The sequence below is a fragment of the Apus apus genome, chromosome 3 (genome assembly GCF_020740795.1).
Source record: "Apus apus isolate bApuApu2 chromosome 3, bApuApu2.pri.cur, whole genome shotgun sequence".
Classification (NCBI taxonomy): Eukaryota; Metazoa; Chordata; class Aves; order Apodiformes; family Apodidae; genus Apus; species Apus apus.
Window position 1 is genome coordinate 71400915 of NC_067284.1, and position 20466 is coordinate 71421380.

The following is a 20466-nucleotide window of genomic DNA, read 5'->3' on the forward strand; positions in this document are numbered from 1 at the left end:
CATTTGGCAAAATAGTATAGAAATGACTTTACGTGTGAAATTGCACATGTAAAGTAGAGTATGCACAGATATTGCCATGATGTAATCTTTCAGTTTTAGTTAGCTTCAGTGCTTCAGTTTCAATCACTAAGAACAAGGACAGAAGAAACTGCTGCAGGAGCAGAGCATAATATGTTTTTGAAGCTCAGGTGAAATCTGAAAATTAGAAAAATAGATTTGATGCATACATCTGCTTCTAAGAACAAGAATGATAATTTTCAGCATGTATAAAAATGTAAATATAACTGACAATTACCTAGAAGCTTTAAACTTAATTATATCTATATATGCACATAATTCATTATGAACAAATTAAGTTATGCTAAAATACAGCATATATAATTGCACAGATGAGAGAGGTAGGGGTTTTTTACTGCATTTTCTTAATGATTTTATTGCACATGGAAGGGGAAAAGTTACAGTCAAATCTGTTATTTTTACATAGATGAGACAGCACAGAAGAGGGCAGGTCAGCCTTGATCAGGATAAGAGGGGAGATCTCACTCTATAGGTTTATCTACACAGAATTACTACAGTGTTTACTATAGAGTTTAGTGAACTTACTGAGCAATAACTACACCTAATTAACTCTCCAGAAGTCACCAGTAGCACACACTATGAGTGATAAACCTCACTTTGCTATTTAAATGCTTTTTCCTGCCTGGTATGCAGTCCTAGCACATCTGCACCACTACAAGGACTCCAGAATCAAATAAAAGCATCCTATACATTCACTAGGTAAGATTCTGGCACCTTTTTGGAAACTATCTCAAAACTGATAAAATTTACAGTGCTGTTTCTCATGGCTAATCCTTCTAGTTACTCTGCTTTGATTTTCATTCATGGATTTCTTTTTCTTTACAGTACATCTACAACCACATATAGACTGCAATATTCATCAATATCTAGTTTCTTATCAAGGGCAATGCAACATGAGGGCTATTACTGTTCAAAGCATATACTCTGTTTTGTTTATGCCTTTTCCAAATGAGCCAATCTCCTGTGCTGGCTACAGTTTGGCTCTGGAACGTACATGACACTCACATGTACATGGCTACATGGCAGCTACTCCCCTAGAAGGCTCAATGCCTGCATCTGTATGGCTCTAACGTGGTCAAAAACTATATATTCATGTGCCACAACCAACATTTCATACATGGGAATGGCGAGTCCTGGAAGACTAACAAGGGATAAACACAAGGCTAAAGTTATATTCAGTCCCTAAGGTTTCAAATTCACCTGTTCTCCAAGATCAACCTAGTAGATGAATGAGCAGACCTGAGTTACTGCTCATCCTTTTCTGTCATCACTAGACTAGCTTTTGCTGAATTACAGAATATAAATGCTTTTGTAGTTTAAAGTGGTTTATGGAGGTCAAGAGTGCAGAGTGCTTTGTTTTATTTTGAAAATCTGTGCAGTGGTACTTACTGGGATCTTGTAGTAGCTGGGCTGCAATCGATACACGACGCCTCTCACCCCCAGAAATTCCTACAAAAATGCGGCTTCCAATTACTTTGTCAGCAATGTGGCTGAGACTCAGCTCAGCCATAACAGCAGCTACCTGAAAAACAGTTACAATTTAGAAAGAACACAGTCCAACCTGTGTGCAAAGTGAAAAAAACAAAAGGAAATAGCCATAATTTTAAGCTATGGCTTCCCCAATATGCTGCTTGCATCCAATCTAGTTTGAAGGTATCTGACTTAATTTCTATTTCATTAGTTTAAATATATTATTTAAATTATTATTTTTAAGTGTTTTGTTTTGGTGTATTCTGAAATTAGTAGAATTTTAGCTTCAGTTGACATTAAGAGATGAAGAGTTCAGAGGTGGACTAGAAGTTAAGGTATGAACCATAATGTACTGGTCTGGCTTCCAAAATAAGAACGCAGAAAGGCACATTAATCCTAGGGAAGTATAAAATACTGAGTGGAAGACAGATGAAAAGAGAAGACAAAGAGCAAGAGCCTTTTGTCAAAAATAGCCCATCTTTACTTTTAACAGTAGCCAAACAGTGTCCTTTAATAGATCTGAAACACACCTATTTTTTCAAGAAAGTAGCTTGTAGAGGGCTGATTAGACCAGTGCTTTCTAAGCTGTTCTGCTTAGTAAGAGATGTTCCACAGAAGCCAGAGTAGTGTCAAAGTCACCTCTGCTGTGCAGGAGACTTGCCAGCATACATGGCTCTAAACAGCCCAGAGAACTGGGTTTCCCAGCTGGGGAAGGGGAGCTGACCTCCATACAAACAGCAGTATCTGACACAGCAGTTACTTTGGGTGGAAGAGTTTTGTCCCAGCATAATGGTGATCCCTTGAGGCATCAGCAGAAGCCCCTTGCAGAAGCGGGGAGCACCAGGGACCTTGTGTCCTACTCCTCTGCAGGAGGATTTCTCCCAGTTTGCAGTACAAGAATTACACATCTTTATAAATGTAAACCACAGCCATGGATGGAAAGTGCTGCTGCTGAAAACATTACATGACATCTGTCCTGGTTTGAGCCAGGATGAAGCCAATTTTCCTTTTTACTGATTTTTTTTTTTTCCTTCAGCAAGCTTTCTTTTAACTAGCAACAAAAAGCTTATAAGACAGTGGCATGTTTTTGTAACTGCTGGGGCTTCAAGGTCGCACCTTCACTCTGCCGGCTCAGACACTACAGGGAGATCTGTGACCCCCCCCGTAGGAGGCTGAGTTAGACAGACAGCAAAACTGGCCAGAGATATTCCATTCCATATATCTACGTAAGCTCAGAGGAAGGTCAGAGATCACAGAAGACAACTTCCTCCTTTTTCTTCTTCCCTTCTCTCCCATCCATGGCCGGCATCCGGGGAGGACTCCGTCCATCCATCACCATTGACCCTCAGGCTCGAGCTCTCCTGACCCTCATCACTCTGTGCTTTCTCCAGCAGCAGCTCTGGGATTTCTCGGGACTGTCCCAGCTCAGAGGAGTGCTGTGGGAGTTGCTGGGGGTGCGGGGAGGTGAGAGGCCTTTGCTCATACCTGACCATATTTGTATATAATTGTATATATTTTCTTGTATCATCAGTGTTTAATTAAAATGGTGTAGTTTAGTTTTCAATCCAGCCAAGTCTCTCTCTTTTCCTCTCTCTCCTTCCCTACCTGGGTGGGAGGGGGAGGGGATCGAGAGTGTTGTTGTCGAACCTGAGTCAAATGGTGACACATCTTTATAAATGTAAACCACAGCCATGGACGGAAAGTGCTGCTGGTGAAAACATTACATGACATCATGTCTGCCTTTCTTGTGGAAGAAGATAAAATACAGACCTTCTTTTTGATGAAGTCATTAGAGCATTTTTTAAGAGTTAATAAAGCAGTGTAGGTCAGAGACTCTTGTACGGTGAGGAAGCTTAACAAAGTGTCACTCTGGAAAAAAAGGTGAAGGGGAAGAAGCAGTTAGTCCAGTAGTAATTAAGATCTTGCCCCTGCTCACACAACCTTCGTTCATTCATACAATTTGTTAACTGCTTTACACCAAATGTATGCATAAAACTGAAACCAGATTACATTACTTCATTACACCAGCAACTTTACTTCCTTTATGTGAGAGGAAACAGTGCACAAACATGAACGTAAAAATCAACCTGTGGCACATAAGAGAAGCAATCTCTAAACTGTTCCCTCTTCAGCTGACGCCCATTCACGTACACTTCACCAATGAAGTTGTCTTTATGTCCCAGTCTTCCTGATATTGCATCTAGAAGTGTTGTTTTCCCAGATCCTTTCAAACAAAAGAAATTCATCACATGATCAAATGAATTTTATTAATTCGAGACCAATAGCCTTACTTGGATGGAGAGCCCTTCATAGCCTCACTATGAAGAGAAGAAAGTACTTTTTTTTCTCAATAACATTAAAATAACAGGCCCTGAAAATGCAACTAGCTAAGGGAAAGTAAATGGGAAACTAGAACTTTTGTAAATTAGCATTGAAAGTGTACAAATTAACTTCCTAGTGAAACATTCGAGTTTAGAAGTAACCTTACGTTTTACTGAAGTTATAATTGTTAGTTAAATGACACAAGATCAAACTTTGAAAACCAAGCACCTCAGTTTTATGAAGCAGAGTTTAAGACTAGCTATAATTTCATTATTTAAAACACAGACCTCAGTCACATTCATACCACTGTGGAAGTCACCAGTATTAACTCCAAACTTATTTCTCTTAAAGCACTGGAATAACTTACCAGAATTTCCTAAAATCCCCATCATCTGGCCACTCTCTATGTGAAATGAAACATCCTTAAGTATTTGCCGGGTCCATTTTTTATTATATAAAGAAACATTCCACCAGGGGCCAACACGTTCTCTTGGAAAACAAATATCAAAGAAGATGAAATACAAAAGACTTAAAAACTTTCTGTAAAGTAAGAAAATAGTTTATATCTACCCACATATGGAATGAGAGCCTGCAAGGGTTTTAAAACACCAGGGGGTAAAAAAGCAAACAACAAAAACTCTCTCCCCTTCCTCCCCCAGGCTTTAACTTTTTAACTTCAGCATTATCTGAAAGATAAAATAAAGTCTGAACAGATTTTTCAGGATGACTGCTAGGAGGCTTTCAGACTACAACCAAAAAGGGAAACCTGAACTATGGCTTTATTTGTTGTTGATGTTTGCCAGCCAATAATCCACCTGACCATCTTCTTATGGCCTCATTTTATCCTTCTGGCAGCAGTAAGGAAGGCAGTGGGAAAAGGCACAGTCTTTGGAAATCTCCTCTAAAGCACCTCCTTCAGAGCCATGTGAAGAAGAACCAGTGAATGTCTGGAGGACAGACCGGCTCTGCCTTCCCCCAGGCCCTGTACTCTACCCCCATGGGGGGCAGCCCAGCACTGTCAGGCGGGCGGCCTGGCAACCTCCCTCCTCCTTCACTGCGCCGAAGCAAAACTCACAGCCCACCAGTCCCAGCCCCTGGCCCCTCAGTCCTTGGGGTCAGAGCAGCTCCTGGCTGGCAGGGGCTCACCATGCCACCTTCCTGGCCCTACCTGATGCTGTAGGAGATGCTCCGCACACTGATGCTGTTGGAGGGCTGCGCTGCAGCCTTCACCTCACCCGTCTGCCCGCGGCTGCCGCGCCTCTCCAGGCTGAGAGACTCTCCGCCCAACATCCTCTGGTGCTGGGGCCCCGCAGGCTTCCTCCCTCAGGCTGCTGGGCAGGTGCCTAATGCTGCCACCATGCCTCTTCACAATGCTGGACAGGGTCAGCCCCCCTCGCTGCCCCTGGGTCAGAGCAGGTCGCTGGCCCCGGAGCTCACCACCCAGGGAAGTGCCTAAAGGAAAATAGAGGGGCTCCCAGTTCTTTCTTTTTCCTGAGAATAACTGATAGGTGATTAGCTGAAGCCGTTATCTGATGTACCTTTAGCCTGAGCTGTTGCTGTCCCAGAGGAGGGGAGTATTTCCCTGTCCTCAGGGTCACACCAGTGGCAGAGAGACAGCGCGCCAGGAGAAATGGTGCTGTGGTGAAGGCGCCTGGAAAGGGCTGAGCTCAAAACCAAGAGAAGGAGGGTTTCTACAGCTTTCATAGAGTTGACAGCCAAACCATCACAGGGACTGATAGCTTCCACGGCCAATATGAAAGAAACCACTGAAAACGTCTCTCTGGATGGTCGCGGCTGGAACCAGGCGGCATACGAGGGCTTGCCGGTGAGTGAGACCTGTGGGGAGGGACCCAATGGGCTTGGTCATCTGCAGCTGCAGTGTTTGCCCAGGAGCTGGGAGAGGTGGGCAGCCAGCCTGCCAACCAGGCTTTGTCAGGAGGAGAGCCCTTACCTCCTCCAGCACCTTCGCCCCCCACAAGCACACACTGGGGACGAGGCCAGTGCCATACATGCTGCAGTCGGATCCATGGTGGTGGGGCTAAGGAACGGATCTTCAAATACATGGATGGAGCAGAAAGTCCTTGAGCATGGCCTTGACTGGGTTTCCCAGGACATGACTCCGGTCTCCCCACATTTGCTGGAGACCATCTATTTTTTTTTTTTTTAATTAAGTTCAACGTAAGTAGAAGCACCAAGTGCTTTCGCAGTATGGGGAGCTTGGAGGATTTTAATGTGGCTTTCCAGGCTCCTTGGTGTCCTGCTGCTTTGTACTACATATCTAGTCTGAAAAGAGTAATTAGCCTCATTTGCTAAGAGGGTAGGAGGCGTACACAAAGACTGTGGAAACCATCTGCCATAGATACCATAGGCAGGGATAGGGTTTGCTCCACAGGAAACAGGGACATTTGCCTTGGCTAGGAAATGAGTCTGACTCGTAGGAAAACCACAAGGCTCTGGGAGAGATATGGCTGTCTGGAGTAAAAACTACAGGCACGCACAAAGAATTAAACTCAAAGCCAGAAAGCTGCCTCAGCAAAGACATCTTAGTTGCAGCTATATGCAAAAGATTAACTTAGCCACATAGGGACTCTTATTTTAATTCATACCTCAGAACACCAAGTTCCAGCTGACAAACTGGATTTAAAAAAACAAAGGGGAGAAAAAGAGACTGCACTTAAGAGTTGCATGCTTACTTGTTTGTAAAACCTCCAAATTAATGAGTCCCTATAGAATTCAATAACATACTTCCAGTGAGCCTTAATTTTTAGCTGACATAACCTATGAATTCCAATATACAACATTTTGATCTAGAAGACTAACATTGCTGAAACAGTACATTTTTTCCTCAAAAACAGAGACTCATCTCTTTATAGTGGCATGAAATTTATCTCCATTTTGAAAGTGATCCCATTTAAACTGAAAGTAAACAGAAGAGCACAGCAGAGCATGTTTGGCCCTCACACACGTTGCTAGATCAAAGTACATTTCACACTGATTAACAGATAACTAATTTCAACCTTTCAGACTTTTGCACTACAGTAACTCATCAGCAATACATTTACATCCCATAAAATAGATTTTCTTTTTTGCTTTACGTTTTCTGAATTATATTTTTAACAGCACTTTCAGTATTGTAAATAATTATTGTAATTAACCTAACAACTTTTCCAGACCAAGGCCCAGGACACTATTTTTAGCTCTGAAGAAGATAACAGTCTGTATTTCACATACAGTGGAAAATCAAACGTTCTTGAAGTGAAAGAACTCAACTACCAGGTAAAGTTGTAATATATACTTCTCTTCAGCAGGGAGCATGTCCAGTAATGCCTACTTATATAAACAAGTCATTTTTAAAAGCCAAAGTTGAAGCTGAAGAGACAAAGTTCACATGACTGTTGCATAAATACACAGTTTTGTGAGCAGAATCATGCTCTTGGCTGCAATATTGACAGCAGACTAAACCCACCATTGTAAGCCTATCTAGTAAAGCCAGGGCATAAGACAGGAAAAGGGGTCTGTTTCTAGGCTGTTTTTTCTCACTCCTGAGCCAAATTATTCCTCTGAGGGCTGGGGCAGAGGGACTTTCTGTCCAGCGAGGGATGGTGGGAGATCTTGCTGGCAGGAATGAGTATCCAGGAGACAGAGGATGACAAACAAGGAGGATTTCAGGGAATCAGTGACATTTTTCATCTTCCTTTGTGTCAACATGGAATTCAAAGTAGATTTCACAGTCTTTTGCATAATTTCAAATTATATTAAAAAAATTAAACATTTAAAATTTACAATAGCAATAAATTACCAAAGTAAAGGAGGACAGAGATAGCCTTGGTGATTAACAGAATAAGAAGAAAAGTATGAAAACCATACTTGGCTGTAAAAGAACTTTCTTCCATGTATTTCTGAACATAAGCAATATAGTTTAACATATTCCCAGCTTGTAATGACATAAGTTGGAAGATATTTGTTGCTAAATATTTTATTGCTTGAATTGAAGGGACTTGTTTCTTTCTTTGGTAGGTTAACATGACATCCCAGATTCCCTGGTATGAAAACCTGGCGCAGATGAAAATGCCATGGACCTGGAAATCAGATCCCCGTTCTCACGTGTTAACAATCCAGAATCTGAATTTAAAAGTTCAGAGTGGTCAGATGCTAGCTATTATAGGAAGCACTGGTAAGACCAACCAAATTTCATTATTTGACCAACTGTCAGATAAAACATACACAGCCAAGAGCAATAATCTGCAGTCTTTCAAATGGCAAAATCTAGTTGTGAAAAAAATATTGGAAATGTGTCACAAAAACATTATTTAAAATGTATGAGGAAACAAGGGATGATAGGGGAGAGAGGGGGATTTAACCAATTTTGTTATGACTTGTACATATTTGCTATTTGTTTCCTGAGGTGCCATGAGGTATTGTTTTAACTGCAGCCTGCAGTCCCAGCTCTGCTGGACATGAATCAGCTTCACGGCTGACTTCATTTCTACAAAAGAGGTTTTTCTTCCCCATTGCCATGGGAACTTTTTCTTTGCACATATTCTTAACGTATTTGAAGTTGTACCTTAGAGATTCTCCTGATAATAAAAAGAAAAGCTTGTGATGAAATAACATATTGAGTTATAGATACAGCACCTTTGTAAGGCAACATAGACTGAGCACAAACCCCTTTCAGCAAACTAGTCAAACTATTTTTAAAAGCTGTTTATCATCTGTTTCATCAAATGCCTTCATAAAATGGATTAAACTGCTGATGGGTTTCACATTGTCAATGGCAATCAATATGTCACTCTTAAATAGAGCAATACATGGTTTACAGATAGATGGGTTCCTTTTTAAAAATGTATATATTAAGAAACAAGTGTGGAGTTAATCTTTCAACAGGGAGACTAGAAATAAATGACATCTCTTCACAATATGAGAGCTCTGTGTATTTACATTATCATACAGCAAAAAGGAAAAACTATTTGCTATTTAATTCCAAACCAGGTGTTGTTTTCACTGTTTCACTTTTCTTACTTCTGAGTATGAGCCAGCTTTTCTTAATTATTTAAATTACTTTGTCTTACTTAAGTCATAATAATTTTTATTTCAATCATTATTAAGATTCTTACTGTCTGTATAAGAATTCAGTGCTGTAGTTGCTCAGCTGTTCCAGCAGCTGATTCTGAATTCACAATTCCCTCCACAAAGCAAGCTCTTGCCGAGCATCTAGATGCCAGCCCTGCAGCTGTTGCACGATGCTGTCCACCTTTCAGCTGTGTTTGAAAAGTGAAAGAGTGGTAACAAGAGGAAAAGAGATCCTGCCTCTTGAGTTCATAGAGCTCTTCTCAATGCCCAACTACCCAATGCTGCTGAGAAATGACAAAGGTTAAAGCCACGTACTCCATTCCAGAGGAGAGAGCATTCCTGAACATGAGCCTGTAGTCAGTATTTTCTTTCAAGACATTTCTGTCTCCGTTGCTTTGGAAAAGCTTTGGGAAAAGCTTTTGGGCTGGGGAAAAGATGTTAAGGAACCAAAACTTCTATCCTCTGTCTGTGACTAAACCACTTTTCAAAATGATCCCTTGGAAGTTAATTTCATTTTAAATTTTGATTTTTCCAGCTGGAGGAAAGACATCCTTGCTTGACGTGATAACCTGCCGGGATCATGGAGGCAAAATCCAGTCTGGCCAAATTACGATCAATAACAAACCCAGCACTCCCCAGCTTGTTAGGAAATGCATCGCACACGTGCGGCAGGATGACCGACTGCTCCCCCACCTGACTGTCAGAGAAACACTACTGTTTGTTGCCAAACTGCGTCTTCCCAAGTTTTTTTCAGAGTCACAAAGGGAAAAAAGGGTAATTAAGCTGTTGAGAAAAAATAAAGTTGTCAAAAATGTGTCTGACAGGAACTGTCCAAGAGATTCTCTGTGTTTAGAGTCAGAACAGCCAATCTAGCATTTTTAATTGAGATTACGAATTATAAGCCTTTTTCTTCTTTCAAGATAGAAACCAGCAATTGTTTCAAAGATTATAAAAAATCACAATCTAAAGAAAGCATTAGAGAGGCTGAAAGAACAACTAAATTGCTGATCACTGAGCCTTTTTTAATGTTATCTCTAACATCAAGATTTGTTTTCAAGTGCCTCTCGATCAGATAGCACAGAAACATCCAGTCGAATTTTAACCACTTTCATCATAGTTTCAGCTTTATCTATGCATGAATGTGCGAATAAACTCTATCTCTGTTACCCTCCGGGTCCCCCCAGGTAGAAGATGTCATAGCAGAGCTACGCTTGCGCCAGTGTGCAAACACCAGGGTAGGGAACGAGTACCTCCGTGGCGTTTCGGGAGGCGAGAGGCGAAGAGTGAGCATCGGGGTGCAGCTGCTCTGGAACCCAGGTGAGCAGAAACCCTGCCACCTTTCTCGTGCCCAGCAGGGGCCACCAGGGGAAAGGGAGCAGTGAATGCAGATAGAAGCTTTCAGAGATGGATCATACACACAGTTGCCCCTGGGGCACCTTGAAGAGTTCATACTCAGGACACTTAACAAATCTTGCACCACCCTCTGCCAGACGCTACCTCTCCATAGCAAAGTCAGACACAGAGACGGGGTGCTGGTCCATTTGCTTACAATGAAATCAGATTATACTATAATTGTTACAGTAATAATTCTGTAAATTTAGTATTTCAGCAGCCAATCCACTTTCCCTTCAGTCACCTTTGCCACTGGAAAAATGGGGACAGAGCCAGGCAGAGCACTCCTGGGAGCCTTCACACACCGCTGTCTAAAACCACCATCACGCAGGCTACTGAAAGTGGCCTGAAATCACCCTCACAGCTGCACTCTGGTTTGTGCATACCAGTATGAGGTTTGTTTTTTATCTGACCGCACGCCACAAGTTACTTTGGAAGGCTGTGGGCCTATTATAACATCAAGATTGTTTTGCTTTCCTCCAACCCAGCCCATTTACATGCACAATGTTAATAGGCAAGGTCATTTTCTTGGCTGCATAGTCAAGTCTTTGTGGTCTTGTGCAACTCACTGACGTGGCTGACTTATACCACAGGTGGACTAGAAATTTCCATTGTCTTCAAGAGAAGCAAAACAGGAGACTAAATCTGCAGTACTGATTGAGGCCATTAAGTTCTATAATAACACAAACAATGCAAAATAATAAAACCCTTTCAAGTTTATAACAACCAACTGCAAAACCAGAAAACAAAAAATCCAAACATATGCAACTCTTTTCATATATATGTGAAAATAGGTGCAAAATAAAGCATAGGTTGTGAGGAGTAGCTATCTAAATTAATACTGTGTGAGTATTTACATACATATAATGTAAGAAGTTTAAATATCAGGCATTTAGATTAAAATATTTCAGTAGGCAGGGTATAAAATTAATACTATTGTACTAACTAATATTAATGTACCTGATGCTTGTACAGTCAAGGTGCAAAAACTGCAAAGAGGAATGTAAACTTAATAAGGAACCTAAATTCATCCCAGTGAAAAGAATAATTTAAAAAATCTTGTTTCCAAGGGAAGCAAGATAAGATTTAAAGTAATTACTCTTGGTCATCATGTTCAGTCAGATAGGGGAAGAAATTGCCATTATTGAATAATATGTAATGCTGGTATGAGATATACTTTGAACTTTAAAAAAAAAAAAAAAAAAAAAAGAATGTATCAGTGAGATTTCATGCACTAACACCATTTCACTTAGAGCACATGTTGGAATTCAAACATGCTGCTTTCCATTGCTAAACTTATTCTCTTTGGCAGGAATACTCATACTTGATGAACCCACATCTGGACTGGACAGTTTTACTGCACATAACCTCATGATAACATTATCCAGACTGGCCAGAGGAAACAGATTAGTTCTTCTTTCACTTCATCAGCCCCGGTCAGATATCTTCCAACTGTTTGATTTAGTTCTTCTGATGACTTCTGGAGTCACTGTCTATTCTGGAACAGCAAGAGACATGGTCCAGTATTTCACTGAACTAGGCTATCCCTGCCCAAGGTACAGCAATCCTGCAGATTTCTATGGTTAGTATCAAACACTACCATAAAAAAAAAAGTTACTGGGAATCATTTGCTTTCCTAAAGAGTATCAGCTAGCATTGATTTTTATTGACCATCACTGCCTTAGAAATGCCTTATAACTGACTCAAATCAATACTGTAGCAAGCTCAGTTTTTAATAAGTTCCTTATCTGTCAGTACAGGAAATGCAACTAAGCCAAGAGGTATGGACAAAATAAATTTTAAATAATCTTCCTTCTAACCCTGCCAGGTGTAGCAACTCTTCCACATGTTTAGCACTCTTACTCTCATGTTTTAGCTGGTTGAAACTTTTACCCTCACTGAGAAAGACATGGATGGCCTGATGAATTGCTTTCTGTAGCCAGTTCTCTGACTTCTAAATCAAGAAATATGGTAAGGTAGCTTCCCAGGGTGAGGAATAATACATACCTGGAATGCTAAATAGGAAAGGGAAGTGCTGCCCACCAGACTTTATTGGAAGGGAAAAAAAAAAAACCTAGAACAGCAACCCTTCTATTCCTCTACTCAACAAAAGGTAACTACATGGTTCCACATCCATCCGTCTTCTGGTTTTTGCTACACACAAAGGGAATCTGGCCGTGTTAATCTAATGGCAATAGACTCTTACCACAGAGGTCAATTCAGTTCCAGCCCTCAGGTCTTTGCACTCATGTTAGCTAGGAAACCTTGTACAGACACCAATTGCAATGTTCTGGAGTAACCTCTTCGGCTGTGCCTATGTGGCAGACAGGGTCAGCTGGTATCAGCTGTGCAGAGATAAACAGAAGTTAACCTCCATGTCAAGCCCTACAAAAAGACCTTTGTCAGCACCATTGTTCAGAGCAGTCCTTCTCAGCCACGTACAGCCTTGAGGAGGGCTTGCAGCACCCCAGTATGGGAACAGAGAATATCAGGCACTCCTAGGGAAACTTGTTGCTACAGCCTGTGGCCACAGAGACAAGCCTCTATGACATGGAGGCAAGGAGGGATGAGAAAGAGGGGGTGGAAGATAATTTAGTGATATGCACAGAGTCAGTACCCATAGGAGGAGAGGAGACTAATATAGGCAGCAGGAAGGTGGAAATGCAACAGGATGCTAGAGGATGCCACAGCATGAAAGAGCACCCGACGGAAATGCACAAATGCTGTCTGCGTGTTTGATAAAAAAACAGGACACCATGGCAGAAAGGAAGAGGTAGGGCGGGCTGCAACTCATTTCAGATGGACTCCTGCTGAAGAGTCCAGAGATGATCAGCCCAATGTAAGGAGTTACAAAATGCGCAGCAATAGTTCTCTCAGAAAGCATCTGCAAAACATCAGGTATTATCACTCTGCACTGGAGATCAGCATTGGAAAACACTAGTATAAGTTTAGTCTAAAGAAAAAAATAATTTTGTTAAGTAAAACAAATGATGCTGAGTCAAATCTTGTTGCTGCTACTATGTTGTCCTTAGATAATATTCTACCTGGGCTTTCTCAGTATTAGGTAAAGTTTATGGCCTCTCTGTAAGATACAAGAAAAGATTATAACTAATTTTGCAGATGGAGGAAAAAACATTATTTAAGTCAAAGTCACATAACAGATTGTAAATGCCTACATGCCAGGAAGGAAATTCAAACTGTTTATTCTCAGCTCGCCTCTCAAGCCACTTACTAATTTAGAAAAATCTGAAACAGTAGTTTCTAATGGTATGATAAGAAATTATGAAATCTCTCAGTGATTCATTGAACTAGGTAACAAATGTCTCCCAAGACAAAATACACATTAACAATCTGTTCTCTAATTACCTAAGGTGACTGATAAAGTTTTAACCATTGCAATTTAATGCATGAACACAGGTCATACAGACTGTTCTTGATGAAATCTCTGATTCTACATACATGATAAAGTTATCACATCTGTAGCATATGGACTCACCTCAAATAATGTCTTGCAGTTGATTTGACCAGTATTGATAAACAGAACGCAGAAAAGGAGATGGAAAGCCGAAAAAGAGCAAATACTCTTGCCAACTTGTTCCTAGAAAAAGTAAAAGATTTTGATGATTTCTTATGGAAAGTTACTGAAGGAGATAAAGTTGCAACCACATTCAGCAAGCAAAGGTAAAGGAAAGAGTGTCATAGAGCAGATCTGGAATAACAGCTACAGCCTGTGCTAATGTCAGGTTTTTTTTCTCTTTCATTTTGGGCAGGTCCCATTTGAATTCAGAAGAAGCTATCATCATGCCTCATTGTTCAACTGATCAGTTACCAGGAGTCTTAAAGCAGTTCACTATATTATTAAGGTAACCTTATCTTCAGCATGAACAGTCCATGCCCATTTGCATTTTAAAGCATAAGACAGAAGCACAAAGTGAGAACCTCACGTGTGCTCGAAGTTCACGCCTTGTGCTAGGCCCGAGCAAGCAGCAGAGCAGAGGTGTTGCTACACCAGCTCACCCCAGCCCCCTGAGCAGGACAGCAGCCAAATGTATGGCCCCAGGGCTCCTTCCAGACACAAACACCTCCAGCTCATATTGCTGGGAGCCTGCAGCATTAAGGAGCAGCAGGAGCCTCCAGGCTCAGGAATGTGTGTTCCAGTTTTGCGCACCGCCATCCTGTTGTCCGTGTCAAGGGGTAGAGAACTCAGCCTTCAGCAATCCCAGGCTGGCTCTGACATTGCCATCCTCACATCTCTGCCTCAGATTTGAGGTCAGGAGGCTTCACTGATTATAGCCAGCCTTGGTGGGTATTATAGTTGGGTCTCATGTTTGCATACTCAAAAGAAACATGATCAACAGGTTTAACACTTGTAGAACATCACTACTGGTATCAGCTGTTGTTAGCATACGCTGCAGGTCTTTTAACAGAGAGAATTCTGTAATTGAAGTAACTGCTTCTCAGTCTCCGAAATCAGTCACACCTCATTGCCTTCCTTCAAGATTTCAGCATTTCATTTCTGAAATACTGGGTGGCTACATAAGCTCAGTAGTTGTGATTAGGTAAAATCCTTTACAGAAGCAGACAGCCCAACTCCCATCCTACTCAAAGTCAGGAGGTTCCAGTAACTGATTTTAGCAGAGTGTTTGAAGCAATGTATCTGAATATAACAGGCATTAGTAAGTACTATCCCTTATGGTCAATGTTGCTGTTTTCCTAGTCGTCAAGTCTCCAATGACTTCAGAGATCTTGCAACGTTATTAGTCCATGGATTTGAGGCCCTTCTCATGTCATTATTAATTGGATTTTTGTACTATGGCCATGACAAAACTGGACTCTCTATTCGTGACACAACAGCACTGTTGTACATGATAGGTGCACTAGTCCCATTCACAGTGATTTTGGATGTTATTGCCAAATGTAAGTGCCAGTTTTCTTGTAAATGTCATTAAAAAAATCAAAATAAGAAAATTCATAAATCAATGAAAACATTAATGCAACCCCAGGATGAAATCAACGTGTTTGTTCCTACCCTGCAGGCCATTCGGAAAGAGCTATGCTTTATCATGACTTGGAAGATGGAATGTACTCTGTTAGCCCATACTTCTTTGCTAAGGTAATTGATTTTGTTGCCAGGAAATACAAACAGCTAGCTTTAATATCATACAATACGGCTTTGGCTTGTTTGTGTTTTTTAAACTACCACATTCATACCAGACTTGATGTTCTTTTGTGTCTGCCAGCTGAGGCTATCGTTCTTGCTTCCTTGGCATTAATAGATTAAATCTCACACTACTTGAGATCTGTTGCCATAAGCCATGGCTGGGATCCCAACCCAGAAAAGCCAAAGAAGAATCTTTCCTTGGATTGTTTAGCTGAAATTTGAGACATCTCAGGCTCAAATTTGAGGGTTTAGACAGTTACACATACCTGCATATTTCATTTGATGAAGCATCTTTGAAAGTCTGATTACACATCTTCATCTGTAAAACAAAAAGATTTGTATTAAATGCTAAAGCAAAGCAAAATGAAAGTGACAAAATGCTTATTGTGACATCACCAGTAGTTGCTTGGACCTGTACTGGTCAAATGATTGTATTAAGTGCATAAAGAGACCGTTTCTGGGAATAAATTTAGAACTTTCTCTTTTCCACAAGCATTTAGAATAATCCCTTCTTTGTGATGTTGCCACTGTCAGAGGAGTTCTGCCTGCCATGGCATCTATAATTTAGGTTTCCATTTCTGCACAAGATTTTAAATGCTTATTAGTGGTCGCCGGAGAAAAATAATCTTTGCATTGTGTCACAAAGATTGCACATTATTCATAGAGAAATCAATGAAATTTGTTACAATCTTAGTATTAAAGGATAGTAGCAACCTCTCTGGAAAAAATAATCAGAATACTCTTTGTACATACCTTTAGATAGTTGAGAAAATCCTAAGCTTGTTTTTGTTTTACAATGAGTTAAGTTGTTACTAACTGGACTGCCTTTGGGACAAAGTAGGGAAGTGACCAACAGCCAAATTGGTCTCAAATTTGATCTCTAGGTTCAACCAAATTTGGGCAAAACATACAGTTGTAATGAGTCAGTAACAGTATTACTGTTATCAAACACACCAGTTCTCGGGGAAAGCATCTTGAATTCTTAGAAGCTGCCAAAACTGTAACAAGACATCTAATCTCTAACAAGAATCCTCTCATTTTAACAAGTAGTTATAGGAATTGTCACAACTGGAGAAAAAAAATTAGTGAGGATATCGATTTCTGTTGTGGATTACTTTTGCATGTCACTGACAACACCTAACAGGGGGGTGATGGCATTCTCAGGGAGTATTCCCAGTAGTATTTATAGTCCATACCTACATGGAGGTGCACCTCAGGTTTCATGATGATAATTCAACTTATTTTTCTTTCTCTCTTCCCCCCCAAACAGATTTTGGGGGAGCTCCCAGAGCACTGTGTTTTTGTTATCATTTATGCTGTTCCCATCTACTGGCTGGCAAACCTTGTTCCTGAGCCAGAACATTTCCTGCTGAACTTCCTCTTGGTGTGGCTGGCCGTATACAGTGCCCGTGCCATGGCGCTTTGGGTGGCAGCTCTGCTGCCCACATTACAGCTCTCAGCCTTCTTTGGCAATGTCCTTTTTACATCATTCTACCTGAGTGGTGGTTTTGTGATAAGCCTGAAAAACCTCTGGACAGGTAAGACAAAGCTCCCACCATCCCTCTGAAGTCAAACACGGGTGGTTTTAACCAGTGACTGCTTGTTGTGAGGCTGAGTATGTCCTGTGCAAGAAAACTCAGCTTTATTCCTACCTTTGCAATTGTCTTCTTGGGTGGTAACAGGGAAGTCAGATCATTCATTCTACATCTGTTTCTCTATCTGAAAACAGAGTAACATTAAGTTTGGTGAACAAAGCTCACTGAGTGAAAGGCTCAATTCTTATATGGTTGCGAAAATTTTTCAGTAAGAAGAATTACATTCAGTAGATGAAGACTGAGCTCCAGTGAGACTTAGTTGACAGTGGGAGATGGATAAATATGGACATGAGCTCTATTCTAATTTCCCATCTCCACATAACAATATGAAGTGTATCTGCAATTTTCCCCCAGGATAAACTGTTAGATGTTTACAGCCTCTGATTGTCAAGAAATTAGACAAACCTGCTGTATTTAGCAGCAACACAGCAGTTTTTCAGGTCTCAAGTTTTGTGTTTGATTATATATTTATTTCTTTCTTTCTCTCTCTCTCTTTTTTTTTTTTTTTCTAGTTCCATTCTGGGTTTCTAAGATCTCTTTTCTCAGATGGAGTTTTCAAGGCATGATGCAAATTCAGTTCGCTGACCTCACATACGAAATAACTGTTGAAAATATTACACTTCGAATACCCGTAAGTCACTAATAAGAATTGTTACAAACATTTGATAACTAATTAGAATGCTATTTATATGCCCATCATATTTAAGTAAATGTTGCAGGCCTCAAATTTGGCATGCACTAAACCAACACGTTAAGTCATGTTAGGCTTAGCATATTTTAAATTTGTCCCTCCAAATGTCCCCACAGCAGTCACTTCTCTTATCCTTTATCTTTTTTAGTGGAAGAAAAAAAAATAAAAATAAATAAATAAAAGGGGCAACCATTGAAACACATGCTCCAAATATGTGCTTGCTGAAATTGTTCAGAAGCTGAACTGTATTCCTTGGAAATAGCCCACCCAGCCCCTAGGCACAGTGTAGCTGTAACCAGCTATCAAACGGCTCTGAAAGTCACATCCAGCTGGAAACCAAGGAGGAAAGGTGGCAGGGGCCAGGGAAGTTCGTATGTAAAACACACTTGGCAGATGCAGCATGAACATTCTGTGTCTGATCCTAATTTTGTGCTGTGGTTTCAGGTCACTCAGGCTCTGGACCTGGACTCCCATCCCCTCTATGTGAGCTATCTCGTCCTGGCTGGTATCGTCGGCAGCTTCCTGCTTCTATACTACTTATCCCTGAGGTTCATCAAGCAGAAATCAAACCAAGACTGGTAACAGCAAACCGCGCAGAGGAGGCAGCAGGTTACAGCGTGCCGTGCAAGAAACCAGGCTCGGCCCACGGGTTTATTTTTTGGTCACCTCCGCAGGCGGGCAGGGGAGAGCCGGGAGCGGCGGCCACGGGATGGCAGCAGAACACCAGGAGTCGGCAGGCAGGAGCCTGCCACAGCCTGGGGCTGCGGCTTGCGGGGTTGGTTTGTGGCTTTTTTTTATGGCATAGGGTTTTCCTAGGTGACAGGACGCTTATGAGTTCTCCACACCTTCAAATATTCTAACATAGGGGTCACTGATTTAAAGGGACTTAATACCTGATGTGTTAGTCCATAACGTTTGAACATGTAGGGATCAGGTACTTCATCCTGAGAGCTCTGAGAAAAGAGGGTTCAGCACACCCAAACCACTGCTTTCTGTAAAATATAACATTCAGCCCTCATAAGAACACTGTAGAGGAAAGCAAGACACAAAATTTTACTGATGCTTCAGGAGATCATGCAAAGATGGACAATACAACTGTTACTGAGCCTGTCCTGTTTCTACTGAGTGATGTATTTTAGGGCTTTGCCTTTGTGTTCCATTTAGACACTGTTGATGCCCAAAATGGGTATTGTACAGATGATCTTTTGTAAAGGAGAAATTTATCTCACTCTCTTGGATTTATTTGTGCACTATAAACACATACCAGTTCATTGTTATTAATCACATCTTTCTCTGTGGCAATACAAATCACAGCAACTTGCCAAGTTTGGTTCCTAGGAATCTCAGTACCAAACCTCTCCCTCCAGTAATTAAAAATCAAATGGTGCCATCTATGAAATGCCTGTAATTGTGCACTTAGTTACGCTCACCCGTAAGACAGAAATCCTCATAAAATGAGTATCAGTAAATAAATGGCTGTAATTCACACAGTCATGGTAAAAGCATGGGCAAATTAGGAGTAGTTGTTGTGAGTATTTTATAAAGGTAGCTTGCTTGATTTTAAATGTTTGGAAGCATATCTCTGTGCTTATATACAGACACCCAAAGCACATCTGCTACTTTCAATTCCATGTTGCACAGAGTGGAAAACTCCTAGTGTAATGGGCTATAATGCCCCAGACACTGTTATATAAATCCTTTTTCTTTTTTTTTTAAAGAAATAAGAATGAAAAAACATCCATGTTTTATTATTCTATTTGGCAATGAGGACTGCCACATTACTTTCCACAGGCTCTATGTGGTAGTAAATTACCAGGAAGACCCTAGTCTAAAGATGTTAAGCAGATTTGATAGTATAACAACTCCAGCCCCAGGCAGCAGCAAGAATCCAGAACACTCCAAGGTTTTTCTAAGGTAAACTCTATCATTTCTTTGTGGTTCTGCTACATTTGAGTTAAAAAAAAAAAAACACTTATCTGATCCTAGTGCCATTTTGAAATTCTCAGATTTTCACTGCCTGTTAATGGCAAAGCCAATTCTTTCAGTCCAATTCAGCATCATTAAATTGTCAGAACAGCAGCTTCCTGTTTGATTCTTAATTATTCCTTTTTATTACATTTAAGACACTTAATTTTTTTTAAAGTGGTTTACTCTTCTTTGTAATGATCTGTTGTGATTAGCATCTCTTTTATATTACACTGAAGTTTTAAGGGTATATATTGGTACTTCTAGTCTAAACCTCTATTTTCAAGGTATTTAGAGGATTAAATTCTAGGCTGACTCTCTGTTGTGAATTCACTTTGATGCTTAATAAAAAAAGGAGAGACACAATGGGAGAAATTAAAGACATAAGGGACAGCTTGGAATTTTAGGGGCACATTGTCACGCACAGAAATCTTCAGGCATCTAGATAAGAATATTCCATAGCCTTAACTTTGAATTTCCTTCCTTTTGTGAAATTACTCAGGCTGCTGACATTACTTAAACAGCCTTTTTCCATTTTAAATTCCACCCTCTTAACATTATGTGGCAGGACCAAACAGTGTGAGTGTTTCAGAGGTGGTGTTATGACAAGGGTAGATATGTACATAATGGGGACTTGAGCAGTGAGCCCAGGAACAGCCATCGCATGGAGTGTAGGAAGAGCTATCATAGGATGTGGCCAGGCCTGTGTTTACACAGAAAAA

General features: G+C 40.7%; 2 protein-coding genes across 3 annotated transcripts in view; one reads left to right on the forward strand and one right to left on the reverse strand.

Annotated features, from left to right (window-relative positions):
• Positions 1–5399, reverse strand: part of ABCG5 (ATP binding cassette subfamily G member 5) — a 17891-nt gene extending 12492 nt beyond the window's left edge. The window contains exons 1-5 of one of the 2 annotated variants that reach the window (XM_051615614.1): positions 5039–5399; positions 4238–4359; positions 3636–3772; positions 3319–3417; positions 1468–1600 (exon numbers count right to left, since the gene is read on the reverse strand). In XM_051615614.1, coding sequence (XP_051471574.1) covers positions 1468–1600; positions 3319–3417; positions 3636–3772; positions 4238–4359; positions 5039–5160 — 613 coding nt within the window. In that variant the 5' untranslated portion in view covers positions 5161–5399. The remainder of the gene's footprint in view (positions 1–1467; positions 1601–3318; positions 3418–3635; positions 3773–4237; positions 4360–5038) is intronic. The other variant, XM_051615613.1, reaches the window with a different exon arrangement.
• On the forward strand, positions 5124–20064 carry ABCG8 (ATP binding cassette subfamily G member 8). The gene is made up of 13 exons (XM_051615612.1): positions 5124–5695; positions 7042–7146; positions 7888–8044; positions 9476–9714; positions 10125–10257; positions 11645–11914; positions 13848–14013; positions 14103–14195; positions 15050–15249; positions 15369–15445; positions 16764–17031; positions 17601–17719; positions 18224–20064. The coding sequence occupies exons 1-13, from the start codon at positions 5624–5626 to the stop codon at positions 18359–18361; spliced, it is 2037 nt and encodes a 678-aa protein (XP_051471572.1). The 5' UTR covers positions 5124–5623; the 3' UTR covers positions 18362–20064.
• Positions 20065–20466: the final 402 nt, after the last annotated feature.

Coding starts and splice junctions, on each gene's coding strand:
- ABCG8 (XM_051615612.1), top strand. CDS start 5,624: ATGAAAGAAACCACTGAAAACGTCTCTCTGGATGGTCGCGGCTGGAAC. Junction 9,715..10,124: donor AGTCACAAAGGGAAAAAAGG/GTAATTAAGCTG, acceptor GGGTCCCCCCAG/GTAGAAGATGTCATAGCAGA. Junction 15,250..15,368: donor TTTGGATGTTATTGCCAAAT/GTAAGTGCCAGT, acceptor CCTACCCTGCAG/GCCATTCGGAAAGAGCTATG.